General features: G+C 42.8%; 1 protein-coding gene across 4 annotated transcripts in view; it reads right to left on the bottom strand.

Annotated features, from left to right (window-relative positions):
• Positions 1 to 1,101: 1,101 nt before the first annotated feature.
• The window catches only part of LOC100076573 (BTG3 associated nuclear protein), a 207,415-nt gene continuing 182,258 nt past the window's right edge, over positions 1,102 to 26,258 (bottom strand). For all 4 annotated transcript variants that reach the window (XM_029076241.2, XM_029076242.2, XM_007672742.3 and 1 more), the window contains 2 exons: positions 7,559 to 7,702; positions 1,102 to 2,442 (listed from right to left, as the gene is read on the bottom strand). In XM_029076241.2, coding sequence (XP_028932074.1) covers positions 2,371 to 2,442; positions 7,559 to 7,702 — 216 coding nt within the window. In that variant the 3' untranslated portion in view covers positions 1,102 to 2,370. The remainder of the gene's footprint in view (positions 2,443 to 7,558; positions 7,703 to 26,258) is intronic.

Raw genomic sequence — 26,258 nt, forward strand, 5'->3', positions numbered from 1 at the left:
GAAGGCTGGATGGGAGTGGGCTTCAAAAAACCCAATAGGCCACTGGCAGAAAGGTGCCGGATCAGAGCATTTGACAAAGGGAAACTGGCAGCAACTTAAGACGTCTGTTGCTGGTCCTCCCTCAGCCTGAAGCTCTAGTCAGTACCGGATTTTTCCATAGCTAAACCCAGTGCTTATCCATGACAACATCTATCATGCAGATAACCACTCTGTGTATACAGTAAGTGGCTCAAATATTAGTAATAATATTCATTAAGTGATTACTGTGTGTCATGCCCTGTACTAAGCACTGAGGTAGAGCAAGATAATCAGGTTGGGCACAGTCCCTGTCCCCAACAAGACTCCCAGTCTAATTAGGGAGGAGAATAGGTTCCAAATCCCTCTTTTACAAGTGAAGGAACTGAGACACAGAGAAGTGACTTGTCCAAGGTCGCCCAGCAGGTAAGGTGGCAGGGCCAGGTTTAGAGAATTCAGGTCCTCTCACTCCCATCTTTCCACTAGGTCATGCTGCTTCTCTTTAGGACCATGGAGGGGCTGGAAGAGCCAGGTTCTCCCAGGCCATTTCATTTTACTGACCCTCCTGCCCGTTGTTAAATTTGAACTGGAGTTGCCGGATGCACTGGATACCAGCATCTCTCACTGTCTCCACCTGTCCCAAATGAGCCATCGTCTCTTAGCTGCAAGGCTTCAGAAGTCAGAGAAGGAAAGGAGAAGAATTTGTTCCCCCTCAGCTGGGGCAGATGTGTTATATATGGTAAGAAGAACTCCTTTTCACGATTCCCAGAAGGTAACTCCTTTTCACGATTCCCGGAAGGTCTAGTTTGGGATTGTTTTGCTTCTATCTTGGGCCAGTTTGCCCCTTGGAGGTCCTATAGCCCCATCCCAGGTCCCAGGTGGATCGAGCCCCCAACCAAATTGAAGACTTCTTCTTCTCCTGCCCTTCATCCCATCCAAGAATCCCTGGGCTGGTATTCTCCAATTTCCTCTCACCCCAGCTCCCTCTCCAGGTCAACCTATCGATGGGACCCTTAGCCTGGTCTACAAATACAGACAAATATTTCAATATGAACTTTCTCCCTAAGACAGCAAAAAACTTCAGAGTTCATAAATACCCATTTATTTCCTTAGAAATGCATAATTACAGCTTCCAATAACATTTTCTCTTAAAAAAGTAGTTTAGCGACAATTCAACCAAAATTGTAAGTAGTCATTTTCAAATACCTATTTATTACACTGAACCGAAAACACTAGCAAAAGGCTTTGAATACTTCCACTTTTTTCAATATTTTCTTTTTTGTTATAAACACCGAATTAAAAAAAAAACCTGTTTAAACAGTGAAAAACATCTTTAGTTCTTGATTTTTCTATGTGTAATAAAGCATCTTGCGGTGTGCTTCCATTGATCTAAAGACAACAGTGTGTGACTCACACACAAAAAAGGAGTTCTGTAAGGGGATGTAAATCTATTTCAGTTTTGGTTTACCGAGAAGAAGTTCTTTTTTCCTGAAGCAAATGATTTTCTCTTTAAATGAGCTAAAAAAGGACCTAAGTCAGGGGAGGTCAGATGGCTGTTTGACAGCCTCCTGTGGCTCTTTAACAGTTAGGCTGGGGATCGGCAGCCCAAGACCAGGCTTTAAAATAAACTGTTCTGCCCTGTTCACACTGGGGTTGGAGATGCTGAATAGGAGTGTCTAATGTGCCGGCAATCTGGGTTTCAGGAAGACCCACTGCGGTTTCGGAGCTAATCTGGTGGCACTGTCAGCAAGCTGAGCTGGGAGCTGAGTCAGGGCCTGAAAGGGAGATGATGCACGGGTTGGAGAGGGAGAGAAAAAGCAAGTTCCTGAAGGCATGAGTGTGCACCGAGGGCATCTGCGTGCTGTGTGCGCAAAAGCCGTGAATGTAAGTCAGAAATAGTGTGTGAGTGTCGGGGGTGGGGGAGGCAGGGAAATGGGGATAGGAGTAAAAATAAGAATGAGGAAATGTAAGGCAGAAGGAGGGTGTGTGTGACAGGATATGTCCATGATTGAATAGGTGTGTAAGAGGGGAAAGAGGAAAATGAGCATTAAAATAGGGATACAACACGTCTGGTCAGAGAAAGCTAGTGTCACACAGCTCTCGAATTTACTGCATGTGGTTTGGGGTGCCAGTATGTTTGGCCAACCTTCAACTGTCTTGTTAGCTCCCATGTCTTCACCCAAGAGGGCACTGTGAGTCTGGAAAAGGTTCATTTACAGGAGACCAAATGCGATAGGACTGGCGGTCACTTCCTTTCTCGTTTCTCAGCATCGGCTGCTATAGCTTATGATATTAGTTGCTGGCAACTAATATGGATATGCACAAAGTCCCCATTCCCGTCGCAGAGGATCTTGATTACTGGATCTGGATTGCTCCATGTTCAATCTGCATTTCTGGCTGGATAGTTGATTGAAGGGAATCGGTGCTCTAAAAGAAGCGGGAAAAGTCGTAAATTTGTATTTCTTTAATAGAACACTGATGAAACAAAAGACTAAATCCATCCAGCCAAACATATGTTTCACTCATCCCAAAGAAGTTGAAGGAACATTCTGTAATCAATTAATCTCAGTCAATCGATTGTATCTATTGAGCACCTTATAGCCTTCAACTTTTTATAATTGTATTTGCTGAGCATTTTCTATGTGTCAAACACTGTTCTAAGCGTAGGGGTATATACAAGTTAATTAGGTTGGGCCCGGTCCCCCCCCAACATGGGCTCACGGTCTAAATAGGAGGGAGAACAGGATAAATGAGGCACAGATAAGTTAAGTGACTTGCCCAGGGTCACACAGCAAGCAATTGGCAGAGCTAGGATTATCCTTGCAGTAATTGGATGTAGTGTCTGTTTATAAATCCTGGTGTAGGGCAGCAGTTAGGACATGACATATCTCTGGATTTTATATGTTGTTAGATGTTCAGAACTTAAAATATGCTGAAATGTAAGTCTGTCCTAAAGAACGTTGATAAACTGTATTTTCTGGCCTTGTCATAGTGACCCTTGAAGTCATCACTAATTCAGTGCAAGGAATGACTAATCTTCAAATGATGTGGGAAACAATTGGTAATTTAAATCCTGTGTCCTGGGAAATTTGCAGATATGACCGTTAATAAGTTTAGGGATTCTTAATTTCCATTATGCTTAACATAAAGCTAGTTTATTTTTCCTCTGTATCATTTTTTAAAAAAATAGTTTATTCTCCCATTATGTATATTTCTTTTCAGTTTATCTTAGTGTTGTATAAATCTGTGTGGTTAACCACAGTATTAAAACTTAACTCAGTGCCCTAGAAAGTGTCTTTCTATGCTGCCAATCATGTGGGAAACAGATGCACGTGCTTCTGGAAGGAATTAGTAAAATACCAGCTCTGGCACATCAGATAGGTGAGAGGAGATAAGGGAGTGAACAGCAGATGCTCTCCGAAATGCTCTTCCAATTTATGGAACTGTTTTAAGAGCTGTGGTTAGGGTGGCAGATAATTAAATGGAAAACCTAAAAGATCAGTTCTCTTTACATTTTAAGTATATCAGTCAGAGCTAGAATGAAAAGGCATTTGGATAGAGTTGGGGCAGAAAGGTATTCTCTTTCATACTATGTGCACAAATGGGAAGAAAACGGGGGGAAAAAAGAAGACATTTTTCTTTGCCATTTTTAAACTGTTTCTAACGACAGTGATGCAGTAGAACACATTTCCTCCCAGTATTTTATTCACTTGTATATGTGCACAAAACTGAACCCCTCCATCTTCCCTCCCAAACCCTCTCCTTCCCCTGACTTTCTCATCACAGTCGTCAACGAGCACAGAAAATCTGGCATTACCTTTGATTCTCTCTTTCAGTCACATATTCAGTCTGTCACCGATATCTATTTGGTTCTGTCTTCACAACCTAACCAGACTCTAACCCTTTCTCTCCATCCAAATTGCCACCATGTTGGTCCAAACACATATCTCATCTAAAATACTGCATCAGCCTCCTCTCATATCTCCCAGCCTCCCACCTTTACCCTGCCCACCCCACTTTATTCTGCTGCCCATATCAGTTTTCTAAAACATTGCTTTGACAAATCTCCCCTCTCCTCAAAACCCTCCGATAGTTGCCCATTCCTTTGCACATCAAGCAGAAATTCCTAATCAATGGCTTAAGACACTTAATCAGCTATCTCCCCCCACTTTTAATCCTTTCTCCTTCCCACTACCACCTGTCTCGCCACTTCACTTCTTTCAAGCCAACCTACTCACTGTGCCTCATCCTTGTTTCTCTTCATTAATAGTAATATTGGCATTTAACAGTTACTGTGTACAGAGCACTGTACTAAATGCTGGGAAATAATGCACAGGGAGGAATTAGACATGGCTGCTGCCTCTCGTGCATTGGCCTCTTGCTCTCTCCCTTCCTCCTGCTTCAAACCTGGGAGTCCACTGATCTCTCCACCTTCAAAGCCTCCAGGAGGCTTGACATCGCATCTCTTCCAGGAGGCCTTTCCTGATTAATCCTTTTATTCTACCTCCTCATTTTCCCCACAATTGCCACTTCAACACTTTCAAGACATCAATGCACTCGAATCCTCGCTTTTCCCACAGTAGCACTTAAGTGCATATTTTTAAACTCTGTTGCTTCCCGTACGTGTAATTTATTTTAGTACGGATTGTACGATATTTTAAAATCCTTGAGGGCAGAAATCATACCTACTAACTGTTGTACTCTCCCAGGCATGTTTCAGTCCTCTGCAAAAAGTAAGCACTCAGTAAATACTATTGATTCTCCTATACCCTATATAGCACATTTTCAAAAATTGTATGGTATAAAAATTCTTTTGAGCATAGCCTGCTTTGTCTCCACCCCTATTTATCTTCCTGATCAAAAGAAAATCAAGAGTCTGCCTATGGCAGATACTCATTTTCATGAACAAAAGCAAGAAAACAGCCACTCTGCTCCCATTTGCATCTTGGAGACACATACCAAAAGTGTCCTATAGCTTTCAAGATTCCATACTTATGCCAGGGTGATGCTTAATTTAAAGGAAGAGGTGGAGTGTGTTCTCCTGTCTGTGACTCAAAAATATGGGTTAGTGCTATATCTGGAACCGTAACAGGAAAATAGGGCTGAGTATTTCCTTTGGATAACCTCTATCCCTTTCTCCCTTTATAGAGCCATGAATAGTATTCTGATGAAATTTCTAAGAGAAGCAGCGTGGCCTGATTCAGAATGGGCCTGGGAGTCAGAAGGATCTGGGTTTTAATCCTGCCTCTGTTATTTGTCTGCTGTGCGACTCTGGGCATGTCATTTAACTTCTCTCTGCATCAATTACCTCATCTATAAAAATGGGGTAAGACTGTAAGGTCCATGTGGAACATGGACTGTGTCCAATCTGATAAGCTTGTATCTATCCCAGTGTTTAGTATAGTGCCTGGCAAACAGTAAGTGCTTAACGAATACCATAAAAAAAACAAACGCTTCAAATCACTAAAGGCTGTAGTTCTTATTTGTTTTTACAATTTTACAATTAAAAAAAAATAATCCCACATCTCTTTTTTGGCCTCAACTGATTTACTTCAGCCTGCGTGGGCCAACGAATAGGGTTTCTGAACATTTTTCTGTATTTAAAGCATGCCCCATAGAGATATTTTTGCACTCAATTCAATAAATGCCATCACTATGTATTAAATTTAGTTGATTTTGCTGATTACGGCTTTCAGGAAATTCTCATGAAAATCAGCCAAACAATTCTTTTAGATTAAACGATCCACAGATTGTATAATCCAAATTACATCACTCTATGAAGTAGCTCAGGACGATTGAATTTCTTTGTTTTGTGTACTTCCCTAACAACTTACGATGCAGTAAGATTGAATATGCCAATTTTTTTCTTTGTGTTAAATATTTCAGAGAATATGAAATGTCTCAAAGTAGAGATTTTAGATGAAGGGAAAATCACAGCTATAGCATTGGTCAATGAGGTGTCATTACAATCACAAGAGAATTCCCCAAACTAACCCTGTTCAGATGACCAAGTCATTTTGAGATCAGTCAATTACCCTTGCACTATAGGCCTACAAGTGTTTGCAGATGGGCATTGTCCATGAGCTCTTCAGTTATTCAGCAACCAGATTATTCTTTTTTTCATTTGAAACTTGTGAATTTTACTTGTGATGGTTTTCCAGATGGGCAACAGAAAACAAGCTCACTATGTGCTTAACTTAATAAATCTGCTTGCAACAGATGGAAAATGCACACATGTCCTGAGATAGGTTCACGGCTTCCACTCCCAATCACTATGCTCCACATAATGCTTTGTTTTCTCCATCTTCTGGAACAGGAGGTGAAGAAAAGCAGAGTTTTTTTATCCCATTATCATGGTGAAAGTATATCTGCTTATATATTTCTAGCAAAGTTATAGAAAGTTCCTGGGAGAATAAAGGGAAAACATAAATTGTTCGCCTGTGGAGGTCATTCATGCATGTAACGCATGTTAATGATACAAGGAACAGATTCCAATTACATTATTAAACCAGAATCCTGCTAGTGTTTATAAAAGAGGTTCTCTTTGGGTTGCCAGAAACCAAACTTCTTAATAATGGCCCCATGTGGCAATTTCCATATTCGGGGAAGTTCCAAGGGAGAAGAGGAGACAGGGTACTTGATGGTCAAGGCTCACTCCAAACCACCTAGGAAGGCAAGCCATCCATCCCCGCTTTTAGAATTCTGGGATGTCATCACCACCAACTATTGCCTGGAGCACTGAGGACTCCCCCTGACAAGTGCTGTTTTAATTCCATATTTTAATGTTGATAAATGAAGTTATTTTATAATGTGTCTCTTCACTGCGTGTTTTGGAAAGGATGTCATTAAAGAACATTCTTCTCTCCATGAGCTGGTGACAGAAGAAATGGTTTTGTGCGTGCCTGTAGCATAGCCAAGATATGAGTTTTCTAGAACTTGAAGTTCTTAATGAACACAACCCCACATTTATAGAAGAACAGACTATTTGGGGATTCTGGAATTGGAATTGTTTTAATTGTCTGTGTATTATCCTTCTTGTTACGAATGTCTGTCTTTCTTCGCTTAGGTGGTGAGATACTTGTAGGAAAGGACTGGCTATTGGACCTAGTACTTAGTACAGTGTTTTTCACCTAGAGTGGCCTTAATGAATGCCAATAATCATACTGAGACATTTATACAGTTAGCACACTTACAACACACTAGGCAAATCTTCCTTGAAGAGCCACTTAAAAATAGCATAACCTAATGCTGACCTAATCCCTTTATTCTTACTAAGTATTGAGAAGCTGTGGAGAGTTAACTCTTCATCAGGAAATGGCCAATACATATTTACATTATTTGTGAAAGAAAAAGGTTTCCAAGACCCAAATGGGGAACACAAGCCTTTGTGGCAATGGTAATGTATCTGTCTTTTATGTCTCTTTACCAAGGAGAGAATGAGACGGAATGCTGCAGATTCAAATCCAGTTTCTCTAGGGTGCGTTTTGCTTGAATGATTCACATACATTTAAATTTATTCTCTCTCAAATGGGAAAAGACATACTTGGGTAGCGGTGGAGTGGTCAGTCACCGGAGCCAGTTGGACGTACTGGACCTGGATATCACTTCCTTGGAGGGGCGATCCATCAACTCCTCCTGAAGCAGGATCGGTCGAGGCAACCGCTATCAACTGCGCACCCTGCAATACCTGGAAAAGGCAAGTCAGCAGACTCGTTTATAAACTGTCATGTAGAAATGAGACAAGGAAGAAAAATGAGTGTCAGTGGTAGCCTGTGGAAGGGTGCCAAAAATTTATAACAGTCACTTCACTAGAAACGTGTTCAAATGTTTGGCTTTAAATGCTTTAAAATCTATTGAATACACCTATGCTATTGCTGAACAAAATTAATATAGGATCCTCTCCATCTTTTAGGAGACTTCACTGGTCCCACGCAAATGCCAGTTTCACCCATGAATGATTTAATTTAAAACCAAATTAACAAACATTTTAGTTTGCATATGATCTGTTTGGCTGAAGAGGGCAAAATTTGTGAAGTATTGTGGTTTTGTTGCCAAGGGCTACTCTATGTAGTTTCTGAAATTGCCTTTAGAATAGTCAACTTCAGATAGGTGGGGAAAACCTCAAGTACCGATAAATACGTGGTTTTTGTATCATCTGAGGGTTTTCAAGGAGATTGCTTTTGCTTTAAACAATAATTCTATATTTTGACATACAGCACTTTGATATCCATATGGGCAAAAACGCCATTCATTCAGTAGTATTAAGGCATGCTTTTAACAGGAAATGAAAAACCTGATGGTAGGGTTCATAATAGATGTCTTAATTTCCTATTGAAACAAGATGGCAAATGTCAATCTCCCTAATAATGAACTCTCTTAAGAATGTAGCTATAGGCATTAAAGAGGGAGTATTGTACAGTCTAAGGCACACATACACAGCTTTCTTGTTTTTGTTTGGTTTTATTTTTCTCTGGAAAATTATTAAATGTCTTCATAAATGACTGAGCAATGAAATCTTCAAGTTTGCAGATGGCATTAATACCCTGGAATTAAGAAGGGGATAAACTGGAGGAAGACATCAAAGCTGAGTGAACGGCCACTACTCTGATCCAAATCCTCCTCCCGTGGCTAGAAAATGTTCATGGGCTTCCTTTCAATTAAGAACCCATCTCTCCCATCACCAGAAACCCCTGACGGTTGGATTTAAGGCTCTCCACCGACTGCCTATTCCTTACTTTGCCTCTCCCACCCTCTATGCCCATTCCATCTCCATCCCTTGGCACAGGCCTCTCCCCTCTCCCCATCCTTCCTCCTGTAAAAACAAGCACCTTATCCAGCAGGCATTTTCAGCTAATTTCCAAATCCTCCATCAGGATCATTTCAGTCTTAATTTGCAATCAATCGGGGGTCCAAGTGCTCTGATACAGCGCTCTCTCTCTATATAAATTTTATATTATAAATTTGTGATGACTGTGAATACCATAATAATTATTTTGAAAGAATAGCCTACCAGGATAGAACTTTAAGAGGGCTGTACATTTATAACTTCACAATGTTTACAAATATAAAAGACATATTTTTACACAAAACTGAAATGGTAAATCTGAGGTGCCAAAACTCTGAACTCATAAAACCCCGGCCCAATTTAAGTAAAGGCATGCCTTCCAAAACACAGATTGGATAGAACAAGGTGGAAGAATGGGGAAACATCATTAGCATGTGGCTCTGCTGGGAATGTAGCAAGGTCTAGTGGAAAGAACACAAGCCTAGGAATCAGAAGGATGTGGGTTCTAACCCCAGCTGTCACTTGTCTGCTGTGTGACCTTGGGCAAGTCACCTAACTTCTCTGTGCCTCAACTACCTCATTTGTAAAATGGGGATTAAGACTGTGAACCCAATGTGGAATAGGGACTCTGTCCAACCCTGTCCAACCCAACTGTCTTGAATCTACCCCAGCGCTTGGTACAATCCCTGGCACATAGGAAGCTCTTAAACACCATATTAAAAAAATGTTGTGTACCATTCATTAGTAATGCAGAGGGAATCAAATGAAGGTATTTCAAATTTGCTGTTTACTTGAAACTGATTTTAAGCAGTGCCAATTGGTTCTTCCAGTGCTAATAGTAATAATAATACTTAATAATAATGATTATAGTATTTGTTAAGCGCTTACTATGTGCCAAGCACTGTTCTAAGTGCTGGGGTAGATAGAATAAAAACCCAACAAGAGTGCCCACAAGTGGTCAGTCGCCCATGATTAGATCACACTTAACTGTCCCTCTGGCACTAATCCTTAGTAATTCTTTAGGGAGAAAAATTCAATTTTAGACTTTTTTCACACATGCCTCAACATAATCTGATATTTGCATTTCTGGAATGTCAGGAATGAAACATTAAGGTTTACCATCCTTGATAGAAAGTACAATTTCCTTACATCACTTGTAAATAATTGATCAGGATGTAAATTAGCCAAGAATTGAATATGAGCTCCTTCCGCTGCTATGTCTTAATAGATAAGGCAAATACAAACAAGTTAAAACTTTGTCATTTTATAACGGCAGCTAAGCTACAATTATATTTTAAATGCTGTGACCTGATTGAGTCACACCATTAATTTTTGTTTCATGCCACCATCATCTTATTTGGAAAATACGTTTAAAACTTCTGTTACAGGCATATGGCATATTATTTTTAGTTCACTGAGTTAAGCAGAATCTATTTTATATGACTCAATGCCTCTGAATATAATAACCAAAGTATCTGAAATTGATCACAGTGTCCATTCCAGTGATTATTTGTTATTTTATGAAACAGTCTCTGAAGAATATTCTCTAACCATGGGAGGACCCAAATGATTGGCTTATTTTAAACTCCCCAAACAAACTTATTTTTAAATGAAGGATGCAGTCTTTCACAGATTAAGGAGACAAACTGCCTCTAGTGTCTGTCTAGAAAAATATCAAAAACGACACTTCCATACAAATTTAATGGAAGTGTGTTGAATTTGAGGTTTTTGCTTGTCTTATGACCCTGGCTCAATCTGATTCAAAGTCATTTTTGTGAGAATTATTACTTTCAATGAAAAAAACTAACAGCATGTTATATGCAACTATAGTTGCAAATGCTGGGGTAAGATTTCTACTGTATATGAAACCTTGAATTGTATAGAACTTTGGCAAGTGATCTTTATACAAGTATACATTTTTGTTGACTGTTAATAGGAACTCTCGACCACCAACTTAATTTGGCCATTCTTATCTACTCCAATCTTGAAAAGGATTAAGCATCAAATCATACTTCCGAACGATCTTCTCTGAAAGTGAACCGATCCCAGTGGGCTTCTCTAACATCCTCTTTCATAGCTATCCAATGGGTATTGAAAAGTAGCTAAGATATGGGCATTCAAAACTTCATTTGAAATGGAAGAGATTCATTCAAAAGACCAAAACATGGGAGAAACAGTGTTCTAGTACATAGAGCACAGACCGGGGTTCTAATCCTGGCTCCGTAGCTTGTCTGCTGAGTGACCTTGGGCATGTCACTTAACTTCTCTATGACTCAGTTACTTCATCTGTAAAATGGGGATTACGATTGTAAACCCCATGTAGGACAGGGAATATGTCCAACCTATCTTATATCTACCACAGTGCTTAGTACAGTGCCTGACACATAGTAAGTGCTTAACAGATACCATAAAGAACTCACATATACAGAAATATGCCTTATGGACCAGTTAATGCTAATTCAAACCTTATGTTGACTTGGCAGATGCAGGTGGACAATCAGGAAGTCAGGAATTTGGGGACAGTCATTCATATCAACAAATACTCACTTTGGGTTTTCCACATTTGGTTGATGCCACACCATCTAATTTAGCTAAGAAAATATCCCAATTCTCAAATCATAGGCTTACAAAAATTTCTACCTAAGCCAACTGTCTTATTTTTGTTAAAGATCAGGACTCTAGCGCTCAATCAAATGCCTTGTCCCAGAATGCTATGGGATCCAAAATGAGCACTCTCTAGCTCAGACATGGAAGTCCAAGTGTAAACTGAGCAGTTTCTCCAAGACATTGATATACGACTCACAAGGGACCACCTACAAAAATTTGGAATGCTCCTGCTAAACAAGTTCATATGCTCAGATTTCCCTGAATAATTCCTAAGGCTTATCAACTCAACAGCCACCTCTTGCATTTATGTAAAATCAACTGCAAATATTTTCATATGTCTCTCACCTGAGAGAGTGTAAACTCCTGGACAGGGACTGTGTTTTGGGGTTTTCATGTAATCTTCCCAAGCAGGTAGACAGGTAGACTAGACATTTATTAAATACCATTATTCTTACTACATGACAGCTATACACCTGATATATTTTTACATTTACGCTTCCAATAGGTGGAGATAAAATATTAATCTCAGGGTTCAACAGATGTTGCTTCGTTCCAGTCATACATACTAGTTACTGCTAAGAAGGTCGGTCTCTCTCTACTGGTGCCGTTTGGGTTACTGTTTACTTGATACTGATGCCTCTCTGTCTCCATTGCTATGTTTGCTAATTACACACCAAGATTATCATTTTCCCAACAGCGATTTTTCCCTGACAAGCACATCAGTGGATGTGTTGAGCCTTGACCTTTCCCACTTATTAGAAGGAAAAATTGAGACACTAAGTGATTTACTCATAAAAATTATGGGATTTGTTAAGTCTTTCTGGGTGCCAAGAACTGGGGTTGATACAAGATAATCAGATCAGATACAGTCCCTGTGACACATGGAACTCACAATCTAGGGGACTGTGAGACAGCAGTAGATTAGCGGTCTCCTCAAGTGCAGGCAAGTTCTCCTACCACTCAGATAGAGAGGCTGCTAAGAGTGTCTTGTTAACAATTTATGTGCCTAGGGTCAAGAATGAACAACGGGTGCCTTTAAAGAACAGTGCTCTGTTCACATCCAACACGAACTGCCACTGACCCACATTATACAGCCTTTTCTCCTTAAAGTGAAAACAGAATTTTATAAATACAATATTTAAATATCAAACCATGACTCAAACATGTTTGTGAAACTATACACCTTGTCCACCCAGGTCCCTTATAGGAGCAACTATTAAGTGCAACTTCCATACTATTTGTTCTCCACAAGTAAGAATGTCTCTGGCATGTCAGAGTTTAGCAAGAGGACCTTTAGTTAATGGTGGCACAGGCGGGCAGGGATCAACAGACAACAAAAAGATTCCTTAATACCTCTCCGAGTTATTTTTGTTTGTTTCTCTTTAGCACAAAATAAGTATTTTTAAATAAAATCCCTTAAGATCCTCCACACCTTATCTCACCTTGGCTTCACGGACTCTGTCCTCTCCTGGTTCTCCTCTTATCTCTCTGGCCGGTCATTCTCGGTCTCCTTCACAGGCTCCTCCTCCCCCTCCCATCCTCTAACTGTAGGGGTTCCTCAAGGGTCAGTTCTTGGCCCTCTTCTGTTCTCCATCTACACTCACGCCCTCGGCGAACTCATCCGCTCTCACGGCTTCAACTATCATCTCTGTGCAGATGACACACAGATCTACATCTCTGCCCCTGTGCTCTCCCCCTCCCTGCAGGCTCGTATCTCCTCCTGCCTCCAAGACGTCTCTCCCTGGATGTCTGCCCGCCACCTAAAACTCAACAGGACCAAAACTGAGCTCCTCATCTTCCCTCCCAAGCCTGGTCCTCTTCCTGACTTCCCTATCACCATGGACGGTATGACCATCCTTCCCGTCTCTCAGGCCCGCAACCTTGGTGTCATCTTTGACTCATCTCTCTCGTTCACGCCACACATCCGATCCATCACCAAAACCTGCCGGTCTCACCTTTATAATATCGTCAAGATCCGCCCTTTCCTCTCTACCCAAATGGCTATTTTACCGTTACAGACTCTCATAATATCCCAGCTAGATTACTGTGTCAGCCTGCTCTCTAATCTCCCTTCCTCCTCTCTCTCCCCGCTCCAGTCTATTCTTCACTCCACTGCCCGGCTCATCTTCCTGCAGAAATGCTCTGGGCATGTCACTCCCCTTCTTAAAAACCTCCAGTGGTTGCCTATCAACCTCCGCACAAAACAAAAACTTCTCACTCTAGCCTTCAAGGCTCTCCATCACCTTGCCCTCTCTTACCTCTCCTCCCTTATCTCTTTCCACTGCCCACCCCGCATGCTCCACTCCTCTGCTGCCCACCTCCTCACTGTCCCCCGTTCCCGCCTATTCCGCCGTCGACCTCTGGGCCACGTCCTCCCACAGTCCTGGAACGCCCTCCCTCCTCACCTCCACCAAACTAATTCTCTTCCCCTCTTCAAAACCCTACTTAAAGCTCACCTCCTCCAAGAGGCCTTCCCAGACTGAGCTCCCCTTTTCCCTCTGCTCCCTCTGCTCCCCCTCTACCCCCCCTTCACCTCTCCTCAGCTAAGCCCTCTCTTCCCCCCTTTCCCTTTGCTCCTCCCCCTCTCCCGTCCCATCCCCTCAGCACTGTACTCGTCCACTCAACTGTATATATCTTCATTACCCTATTTATTTTGTTAATGAGATGTACATCACCTTGATTCTATTTATTTGCTATTGTTTTAATGAGATGTTCTTCCCCTTGATTCTATTTATTGCTATTGTTCTTGTCTGTCCGTCTCCCCTGATTAGACTGTAAGCCCGTCAAAGGGCAGGGACTGTCTCTATCTGTTACCAATTTGTACATTCCAAGCGCTTAGTACAGTGCTCTGCACATAGTAAGCGCTCAATAAATACTATTGAATGAATTCATAAAAGTAAATCTTATCTAACTGGGCCACTAGAAATTCTACACAAACATAGCATTAGTTATAGAAGAAAAAACCTCTGCTTACACTTTCAAATTTATGAGTGCTTCTCTCTCCACTATTTGAGGTTTTGTGTACTCTCATACACAACATGAGCAAGACTGAGCTCCTCATCTTCCCTCCCAAGCCCGGTCCTCTCCCAGACTTCCCTATCACCGTGGATGGCACGACCATCCTTCCCGTCTCTCGGGCCCGCGATCTCGGTGTCATCCTTGACTCGTCTCTCTCGTTCACCCCACACATCCTATCCGTTACCGAGACCTGCCGGTTTCACCTTTACAATTTCGCCAAGATCCGCCCTTTCCTCTCCACCCAAACGGCTACCTTACCGCTACGGGCTCTCGTTATATCCTGGCTAAACTACTGTGTCAGCCTTCTCTCTGATCTCCCTTCCTCCTCTCTCGCCCCGCTCCAGTCTAGTCTTCACTCTGCTGCCTGGCTCATCTTCCTGCAGAAAGGCTCTGGGCATGTCACTCCCCTTCTTAAACACCTCCAGCGGTTGCCTATCAACCTCCGCTCCAAACAAAAACTCCTCATTCTAGGCTTCAAGGCTCTCCATCACCTTGGCCCTTCCTACCTCTCCTCCCTTCTCTCTTTCTACCACCCACCCCGCACGCTCCGCTCCTCCGCCGCCCATCTCCTCACCATCCCTCGGTCTCGCCTATCCCGCCGTCGACCCCCGGGCCACATCCTCCCGCGGTCCTGGAATGCCCTCCCTCCTCACCTCCGCCAAACTGATTCTCTTCCCCTCTTCAAAACCCTACTTAAAACTCACCTCCTCCAAGAGGCCTTCCCAGACTGAGCTCCCCTTCCCCCTCTACTCCCTCTACCGCCCCCCCTTCACCTCTCCGCAGCTTAACCCTCTTTTCCCCCCATTTCCCTCTGCTCCTCCCCCTCTCCCTTCCCATCCCCTCAGCACTGTACTCGTCTGCTCAACTGTATATATTTTCATTACCCTATTTATTTTGTTAATGAAATGTACATCGCATTGATTCTATTTAGTTGCCATTGTTTTTACGAGATATTCTTCCCCTTGACTCTATTTATTGCCATTGTTCTTGTCTGTCTGTCTCCCCCGATTAGACCGTAAGCCTGTCAAACGGCAGGGACTGTCTCTATCTGTTGCCGACTTGTTCATTCCAAGCGCTTAGTACAGTGCTCTGCACATAGTAAGCGCTCAATAAATACTATTGAATGAATGAACATGAACATGTTTCCTGCTCTTCTCTCCTTTCAAATGGTTTCCGTGTTACTTAGCCTTGAATTTCTAGTTCAGAAAAGGAGGGAGGAGTGGAGAAGGGGGAGGGGAAAACCTTTAATAACTTTTCCTCTGGTGTCTTCCAAAACCATTTTTAAGGAGATTTTCAAATACTATACTGCTCACATGATGTCCACATATGATTTCTGTTTAGCATGGGAACCAAGCATTCTAGAAGCCCACTAACTACATCCAAAGTTAGCCTATAGTCTTAAACCTCCAAAATGAGCACTTAACAGATGCATTCACTTACTCAAAACACTCCTTTAAATCCTACATAGCTGGCTTAATGTTAATAGATGCAATCCACCTCCTAACTTGCATTTAATTTTACTTCCATTGCGTTTCCAATCACAGACAAACACATAGCTTTGCTTATAGTAGAAAAAACTAAAAGGAGAAATGAACACTCAGAATTATTAAGATTCTCTTTCACCTTTAGGAAGCGGTTTTGTTGCATTTTTCCATCATTTTCAGTAGGTATTAAGGTACAACATTCATTTAAATGTCAGATTTTGGCTTTCTAGAATGGGGGGTGGGTGGGGGGGAAATCCCATGGAACTGTTGCAGAGAACACTACAATGGAAACTCTAGGAAGGAAGTGGCAAACTAAATATTATTTTCCTGGTGAAAGGAAAGATTCTGGATTTTTTATGTTTTAAAATTGGCTTAAAAAGACAATTTGGGCATAGAGACAAGGAGACAAGTAGCTGTTCTAATGACTCAGAAAGCCATGCTCAATCATAAGATGGATGTTTTTTCTTTTTTCCAAAGACATTGAAAATAGCATGGTTAGCTTTCATAAAGTTTAGTACAGTGCATCGATAAATCTGTTCTTCAGAACAAGACTTCCCCAGTGAACATATTCCTTCCGATTTTCATGCATAAAAGCTGAGGAGTGGCAAACGGCCACCATACACAGGTGACAACAGTGGAACTTGTCTAATGACAGTGGAGGGCACAAATGGAATGCAGGGGGGTGGGGGATAGCAGGCAATCACAGCAGTTAAATAGGCCCAGCCGATGAAGGGTTTAGGGTAGTAATCTATAGCCCTAAAACTTCATTCTATTTATTTGTTTATGCACGAGGCAAGTGGGGGAAGATGCTGAAGGGAGGAGAAGTGGCACAGGACCCAGGAATGGTAGACCCGTAGGAAGGAAGGAAAGGGAGTTGGAGGAGAAGCAGGACAAACCGTGATGCAGGAATGTCGGGGGAAGGATACTAGAAGGGGATCCTGGAGAGGAGTGGGAAGATCTGAAAGAGGGGGGCTTCCAAAATAATAATAATAATAATAATAATAATGTTGGTATTTGTTAAGCGCTTACTATGTGCAGAGCACTGTTCTAAGCGCTGGGGTAGACAAAGGGGAATCAGGTTGTCCCACATGGGGCTCACAGTCTTAATCCCCATTTTACAGATGAGGTAACTGAGGCCCAGAGAAGTTAAGTGAGTTGCCCACAGTCACACAGCTGACAAGCGGCAGAGCTGGGATTCGAACTCATGACCTCTGACTCCAAAGCCCGTGCTCTTTCCACTGAGCCACGCTGCTTCCAAAAGAGAGTTCCAGGGAGGAAATCAGGGAAGCAGAGGGATGTGGAGAAGTGGCTTTGCCTACTGGAAAGAGCATGGGCCTGGGAGTCAGAGGACCTGGGTTCTAATTCCAGCTCTGCCACTTGCCTGTTGTGTGATCTTGGGCAAGTCACAACTTCTCTGAGCCTCAGTTTCCTCATCTGTAAAAAAGGGATTCAATACCTCTTCAACCTCCAACTTAGATGGTGAGCCCCATGTGGAATAGGGAAAGTTTCCAATGTGATTCACTTGTATCTCCCCCAGGGCTTAGAACAATGCTTGACACATAGTAAGTGCTTTACAAATACTTATTACTATTGTTGTTATGTGGTGAAGGGACTTTGGAGGAGGGCAAAAGGGAGGTAGCAACGTAGTGAGTTATAGGAAAAATTTAAGAGGAGAAAAGGGATGGGGAGATTAGGAGGAGAGGAAGAGAAAAAGGAGATGGGAACTTCTCTAGGGGTGGAGAAATGTTACTAGATAACATCGTGTGAAGGTTTCCTGGATACAAACTAATACTACCTGTTGAGCCAGTGTCCGGATATTCCCTAGCTGGAAGTTAGGCATCTCTGAAAGTTGCACCGGTTCTTTTAGGTCACTAGGGAGTAATTTACATGGAATGCTAGGGATGGTGCAGGAATTCCCAACTAAAATCCCCTACCAAAACTCACTGTTGCCACCAAGGGAAGAAAATGAGAAGAAGAGGTTTAGAAGGGATTTTATTGATCTGAGCTGTCTCTAGCTATGAGAAACCCCACTCCTTTTACAATGTACCCCTTTGCTTTCCTTTCTACCATATACAGTATTACAACACAGATTCTACTCTGCTTCCACTTTGAGGTAACATCAGTACGCCTGTACCAATAAACGAATAAAACACAGAAGAAATAAATCACATATGTCTAGTGCTATGAATCGAATTTAAAATGCCCATTTTTAGTTGTTATGGTTGGCATGAATGAATGTCACAGAATGCAGAAGCTTACTGCATTTAAAACATATGCACCTTATAAGTATAACAACATGTTTCTTTTAGCATGAGGTTTTGTAAAATTTCTAACAGGGTAACCACGTTCCCACTTGTGTGCCTCAGATCGTATAAAGATACCGTGAATGTATTTTTCAAAGCTCAGACACAGAAAGTGGAGCTTCTAGTACCAAGGCTAAAGAGACAGAAAATTCAGATAAATGAATTGCCAGACAGAAAAGCAGCGTAGCTTAGTGGCAAAAACACGGGCTTGGGAGCCAGAGGATGTGTGTTCTAATCCTGGCTCCACCACCTGTCTGCTGTGCGACCTTCAGCAAGTCACAACTTCTCTGAGCCTCAGGTACCTCATCTGGAAAATGGTGATGAAGACTGGGAGCCCCACAAAAACATGATTACCTTGTATCTACTCCAGTGTTTAGAACAGTGCTTGGCACATAATAGGCGCTTAACAAATACTATAATTATTATTATTATTTGAAGGAAAAAGAGGAAGTGAAGGAAAGACAGAAAAAGATAAGGAGGGGACAGAGGGGGAAGGGGGGGGGGACAAAGAAAAGAAAATAGAACGGGGCCTGGGACCAGAGAAGGATGAGATGAGGGAAATGTAGTCGATCATACACCCAGTTTCAAATGCTCTCAGAAACAGACCTAAACCGGCAGACACAAATGCAGCTAGGAACTCTTCTCCATCCCCTTCTTTACTGTCATTTCCTGGAGGAATGTTGGGGCTATTATTGTCCTGGGCAGAACTGGGAAAATAGGCTCCTGTTACCCCACCTGGAGCATGACAATAGGGGAGTAGTTGGGTCCTGCCAACATGACACGGGGAGGCAGAGCCCATAGGTCCCCACAGGTTTTCAGGCTGGAAGAGCAGCATAACTACCTTGCATGTGGAAAAATTCAGAATAGGAGGCAAAATTGTTGCTTCCCTCTCTCCCCCTGCCAGCTGGGCTGGAGTCAATCTATGATATTTATTGAGCGCTTTCTATGTGCAGAGCACTGTACTAAGTGCTTGGGAGAGTACAGCGCAACAGAATTAGCAGACTAGTTCCCTGCCCATAGTGAGCTGACAGTCTAGAGCGAGTTCTCGTTGGTGCTGTGGGGACTGGGGTCTTCGAAGCAGGAGCCTAGATGGGGGTCTCTCAATGAGAAAAGGAATGGAGTGAATTGGAATCCTGGAGCTCTGGAAGCTTCATAACTTATGTGGTCCCGTGGAGCACAAGATGAGGCTGAGGTGGGGTGGACAGATGGCTCTGGTAAGAGAGCTACTCCTACTTTCGCAACTCTTACTTCCCTTCTTTCACTCTCCTTTCTTTCCCTCCTTCTCAACTTCTTCCTCCCCGTCCTCTCAAATTTCCACTTCCAAGTTGGTTTGCATGTTTTAAGTGATGCAGAGTCCTAGACCAACATGAGACAGGTAGTGGGACTGATAGCCCACTGATCCAACATAGTTTTGGTCCATAGTTTTGCTGATGTTGCCTGAGGGTCCTCTCCTGTCCTCGCAGTTAAAACCAGTAGCATGAGAGCGGTTAGAGAAGCATTGTGGTGTAATGGGTAGAGCACTGGGCTGGGAGTCATAAGGTCATGGGTTCTATTTCCGGCTCAGCCACTTGTCTGCTGTGTGACCTTGGGCAAGTCATTTCACTTCTTTGGGCCTCAGTTACCTTATCTGGAAAATGGGGATTGAGACTGTGAGCCCCATGTGGGGGGACTTGGTCCAACCTGATTTTCTTGTATCCACCCCAGAGCTTAGTACTGTATCATGCACATGGTAAGCGTTTAACAAATACCATAATAATACTTATTATTAATGAAAGACTCCCAACATTTATTATCATTCTTCTCCCACTCCCCAAGACTCACTGGGAAAGGGGGAGAAGTGAGCTTTCTTTTCACTCCCTAATGTTGCTTTTGCACCATTCCATCTCACCCATCCCTCTCTTTTCCATCCTTTGAAGCCCATATCATCTGCCTCTACCACCCACTCCACTTACTCTCATGGTCATTTACTGCCTCCCAGGCCAAACTCCAACTTTCTGAATCAATTTGATCCCTTTCTCATATCCTTTCTCTTTCTCCACCTCTACATTATCCTTGGGGGCTTCGGTATCCACATAGATATTCCAGCTTTGATCTCTTTCCCTACAGTCTTGCATTTTCTCCTTTCACGGCATCTATACTTTTGATGTCCTGCCATCACCTCTAACTTAACTTGTCCAAAACAGAAATCCTCATTTTCCCACCCAAAACCTGTCCTCCCCCCGACTTTCTCACCACTGCAGACACCACCACCATCGTCCGTGTCTTGCAAGCCTTGGCATTATCCTCAATTCATCTCTCTCATTCAATCCACATATAAAATCTATCACCTAATCCTGTTGGTTCAACCTTCACAACATCGCTAAAATCTGCCCTTCCTCTCCAACCCGAACTGCTACCATGTTAATCCAAGAATTTACCCACTCTGCCTTTATTACTGCTTCAGCCTTCTTATTGACTTTCCTGCCCCCAGAGTCTCTCCACGTTAGTCCATACTTCATTCTGCTGCTCGGTTCATTTTCTATAAAACCATTTATTCCATATTTCCCCACTCCTCAAGAACCTCCAGTGGTTGCCCATCCACCTCCACATCAAACAGAAACTTTCTAAAATTGGCTTTAAAGCACTTAATCTCCTTGCCCCCTCCTACCTTTCCTTTTTGATTCCCTCCTGCAACCCAGCCCGCACACTTCGCTCCTCTAATGACTACCTACTCACTGTACCTCAATCTGTCTATCCATCTCACTGCTGACCCCTTGCCCACATCCTGCCTCTGGCCTGGAACTCCCTCCCCCTTCATAACTGACAGACGATCATTCCCCCACTATCAAAGTCTTATTAAAAGCACATCTTTTCCAAGAGGCCTTCCCCAACTAAGGCCTCATTTCCTCTTCTCTCACTCCCTTCTGTGTCACCTTTGCGCTTAGATTTGTACCCTTTATTCACCCCATAATCTCAAAAAGCATGTGACCACCCTAGCTAATGCAGAATGCCTTGTGTTGCCTTAGGTATATAGCATCTCCTGGAGTTTTATTACCTCCATCTGCTAAATAAATATGAATCAGAAAGTACCAGAGAATTGTAAAGTTTAGACTGTGAGCCCATTATTGGGCAGGGATTGTCTCTATCTGTAGCCGAATTGTACATTCCAAGCGCTTAGTACAGTGTTCTGCACATAGTAAGCGCTCAATAAATACTATTGAATGAGTGAATGAAGTGATTTTTAAAAAGTTTTGACTAATCAAGATATCCACTAAAGCTAAAGAGTTAGAAAATGAAAAAAAACCAACAAACCACAAAACTAAAAAGTATGTGATAAAATCACAAAAAGCATGGTAGACAATGGGAATAAGACCCCAGGGAAAGATACTCTCAGATTTTTTCACTATCCTTTTCTGGGTTATTTATTTCATTGGCTCAGAAAGGGAGAGCAGCAAGAGGAAAGGATCCATGCCGGTGGTCTTTGCAATGGTCTTCTGCTGTCTCTAACCCCTAGTTCCACTGCTTTCCCCTCTCAATCCTCCTATCTTCCCCAACTGCACCTCCAACTCCACTCCACCAAATCACACTAGCAAGCCTCTACTTTGGGGCCGGGGAAAACAGCTTACCAAACAGGCAGGAGGTCCATTAAGCATCTGAGGTCTCTAAAAAAAAAAGTGAACATGCCTAAAGGCTAGTCAGGTGCCATTACAACTCTACAAAGATCTGTCAATTCTTATTCTGGGATCAAGGAAATCACCATTGTAATGGTATAACTTGCATTGAGCTCCTTCTCTAGACTATAAGCTCCTTGTGGTGAGGTATTATGTCTACCAACTCTATTGCACTGTACTCTCCCCCCGAGTGCTTAGTAGATAATTTTGCAGACAGTAAGTACTCGATAAATACGATTGATTTATAACATGCAATTCTATCAGAGGGTGTCAAAATTATTTTGAAATATGAATCATATCTCAAAGTAATTACTACACTGGTAATTGTCTCCACTTTATAGAAAAGGAAAGCGAGCTACAAAGGGGTTAACACCAAATATTTCACATAAGAGCGGATATCTTGAACTGAGCCTTCAAGTTCATCGGCTCATGCAATGTGGAATTAACCATTTTATGTTCTTGGGGTTTCTTTAAAGTTCCAGAAACAGCTTTCAGGGTACTTTTAGAGAAGCAGCGTGGCTCAGTGGAAAGAGCACGGCCTTTGGAGTCAGAGGGCATGGGTTCAAAGCCCGGCTCTGCCACTTGTCAGCTGTGTGACTGTGGGCAAGTCACTTAACTTCTCTGGGCCTCAGTTCCCTCATCTGTAAAATGGGGATTAAGACTGTGAGCCCCACGTGGGACAACCTGATTCCCCTGTGTCTACCCCAGCGCTTAGAAGAGTGCTCTGCACATAGTAAGCGCTTAACAAATACCAACAAATACCAACATTATTATTACTTAGGTGAATCCTCCCTTTCTAGCTAAGAAGGATGCTTGTGCAGAGCTTGCAAATGGGCAGCACACATGCTCAGCATTAATTAATGATCCACAGATTCTAAAGTTCTAACCCTGTTACCCGTGGCATAATGTGCTGACTGCCTGCTATTTCCAAATTAGATACATTGGGGAACCTCCAGGACCATGTCTTGGGGGAGGCTCCAGTTTCACTTCCTTAGGCCAGGGTGTTTTCTGTGAAGTCCAGACAGAGAGAGGAAGGATTTGGGCTCTGGAGAAGCTCCCAATCAGGACTTTCCCTCAGGAAAATATACTGGAAAACTGGGGAGTTGACAATACCCGTGACTGACCTCATTGGTGGGTTTTGCCACTCTGTTCCCTTCTCGAATGAGAGAGGGGACGGCCAATTCAAGCCCAGGTAAAGTGATTCGAGCCTGCTTCTTTCACTCCCTTCTAGTGTCTCTCTTGCATTTGGATATGCTCCTTTTATTCCCCTCTCTCAGCCCCACAGCACTTTTGTATATATCCATAATTTATTTATATTATTGTCTGTCTCCTCCTCTAGGATGTAAGCTCGATGTGGGGAGGGAATGTGTCTATCAACTCTGTTATACTGTTTTATTGTTCTTTCCCAAGCAGAAAGTAAAGTGCTCTGCACATAGTAAGCGCTTAACAAATATAATTATTATTATTAAGTGGCAGAGACGGAATTAGAACCCATGACCTTCTGACTCCCAGGCCCGTGGCTCTCTCCACCATGCCGTGGTGCTTCCTAATACCACCGACTGTTTGATACCCGTGGACTATGAGGCATTCTCTTCTTAACCAAACTCTGCAATGGTTTATTCAAGAACACACAGATTGTCACAGTTCTGTCACGCTTGTTAACTCTCAACCATTCTTTAGAGTTTGTTGTAAAGTTTTTAAATTGGCATTCCCTTCCCTAGCATTGTGTAATGCACCAATGCTTTGGGTGGGGCTGTAACTTTAGACTTCTGTCTTCTTACTACAGAGAAAGTTACTTCATCCTGATCTATAGTCTGAAATTAATTACTGAAACTGTTTTGAGGTCAGAGGTTTCTAATTATCATGCTGAAACTCTAACGCTCCGTTAGTGCTGAGTTAATCTTCTTCACCTCCTCTTATGCTATGTTTGAACGTGTCACCATACAGTGGGAAAAGAGATACACACCCATAGTGTGGGAATTATTTCAAAGAAATATTTATGCAATTTTGTGATTAGCTGAGCAAGGCCCCACCTAACTGAACACAAGACTAAAAACAATAATTTTATATGCTGATGATAACTGACTTTTCAACTTGGCATAATGTTCTTGACCTTATCTGCTAAGGAGATATAAATTTGGATTTGCCTGCTCTTTCTAATCTTCCTAATCCTAGACTGCTTCCCAAAAGTCAGAACACCAAATTCATACCCATGCCTGGGGCAGTTGTTGGAGTGTGGTCTGATAGTCACCTTTCATTCAATTCATTCAATAGTATTTATTGAGCGCTTACTATGTGCAGAACACTGTACTAAGCGCTCGGAATGAACAAGTCGGCAACAGATAGAGACGGTCCCTGCCGTTCGACGGGCTTACAGTCTAATCGGGGGAGACGGACAGACGAGAACAATGGCAGTAAATAGAGTCAAGGGGAAGAATATCTCGTAAAAACAATGGCAACTAAATAGAATCAAGGCGATGTACAATTCATTAACAAAATAAATAGGGTAATGGAAATATATACAGTTGAGCGGACGAGTACAGTGCTGAGGGGATGGGAAGGGAGAGGGGGAGGAGCAGAGGGAAAGGGGGAAAAGAGGGTTTAGCTGCGGAGAGGTGAAGGGGGGGCGGTAGAGGGAGTAGAGGGAGAAGAGGAGCTCAGTCTGGGAAGGCCTCTTGGAGGAGGTGAGTTTTAAGTAGGGTTTTGAAGAGGGGAAGAGAATCAGTTTGGCGGAGGTGAGGAGGGAGGGCGTTCCGGGACCGTGGGAGGACGTGGCCCGGGGGTCGACGGCGGGATAGGCGAGACCGAGGGACGGTGAGGAGGTGGCGGCGGAGGAGCGGAGCATGCGGGGTGGGCGGTAGAAAGAGAGAAGGGAGGAGAGGTAGGAAGGGGCAAGGTGATATAGAGCCTTGAAGCCTAGAGTGAGGAGTTTTTCTTTGGAGCGGAGGTTGATAGGCAACCACTGGAGTTGTTTAAGAAGGGGAGTGACATGCCCAGATCGTTTCTGCAGGAAGATGAGCCGGGCAGTGGAGTGAAGAATAGACTGGAGCGGGGCGAGAGAGGAGGAAGGGAGGTCAGAGAGAAGGCTGACACAGTAGTCTAGCCGAGATATAACGAGAGCCCGTAGCAGTAAGGTAGCCGTTTGGGTGGAGAGGAAAGGGCGGATCTTGGTGATATTGTAAAGGGGCCATCCCCAGAGCTGGATGGCCCTCTAGGTAGCTCTGTCAGAGATCCCTCCTCCCTCTTCAGAACCTGATACTGGACTTCCAAGTGGACTCTGATTCTGGGAGACAGGTGGTTCACTTCATAGGCCTTTTTTAAAAAAATTGGTATTTGTTAAGCACTTACTATGTATCAAGCACTGCTAAGCCCTGGGGAAGATACTCAGGTTGGGCACAGTCTCTGTCCCACTTAGGGCTCACGGCCTAAGAAGAAGGAAGTAGGATTTAATCCCCATTTTACAAATGAGGAAACTGGGGCACAGAAGTGAAGTGTCCTGTCCAAGATCACATAGCAGACAAGTGGTGGAAATGAGATTAGAACCCAGGTCCTCTGACTACCCAGGCCCAGGCTCTTTCCACTAGGCCTTGCTGCTTCTCTTGCCAGAGAAGGGCACACTGGGGTGTTTTACGTTTGAAAAGCCTCAGTTTCCTTTCTCAAAGTGCTACTTGGTCCCTAACTATACAAGGGGTGGGGCCTCATTTTGGATATGGAAATTATTTTCCAAATAAATTCAATGATGACCACGTGTGCATTTACATAGCCATTTCTATCTTCAATTTACCAATATTTGTAAAACTTATTTTAGGATGTCACTATTTGGGGGTAAAATAACATAGAATGCAAAGGATGTTATGTTTCTAAAATCCTTAAGCATCACAGCTTCTGGAGTGTATCGATCAATAGATTTTGACCTCAACACAATGAACAGAATTAACACACTCTAAAGGAAAGTTTAGCAACTGTCACCTCAGTAGAGGTATGTGTTATGGAAACATTCATAGCCAGAGATTACAAAAAAATTTCATCACTAATGATATTCTTGGCTTTTGTCCCAGGGAAGCACTGGGCGGCAGGAAGGCACTGAGAGCTATAAAAAAGAGTAAGTCATTAAGGTATTTCAGCGTCAACCAATTGCCAGGAGACTTTGGATAATTTACTCAAGGCAAATCATGTTTTTCTCCATCTGCAACTTGGCAACACAAATTGCTAAAACGGTTCGGAATGGAGAGTGCAAAGAAGGGTGATGGATCTTGTTGTAAAGTTCTCAAAAGCAGATTGATATTTCTTTTTTTATTTCATGTCTAATTCCCTAGAACAGATTTCATGCAGTTAACTGCTTCTACTAGGACTTCATGCCTCACTTGTCGAATCATCAATGCTAAGTACTAGACTG

The sequence above is a fragment of the Ornithorhynchus anatinus genome, chromosome 11 (assembly GCF_004115215.2).
Source record: "Ornithorhynchus anatinus isolate Pmale09 chromosome 11, mOrnAna1.pri.v4, whole genome shotgun sequence".
Lineage (NCBI taxonomy): Eukaryota > Metazoa > Chordata > Mammalia > Monotremata > Ornithorhynchidae > Ornithorhynchus > Ornithorhynchus anatinus.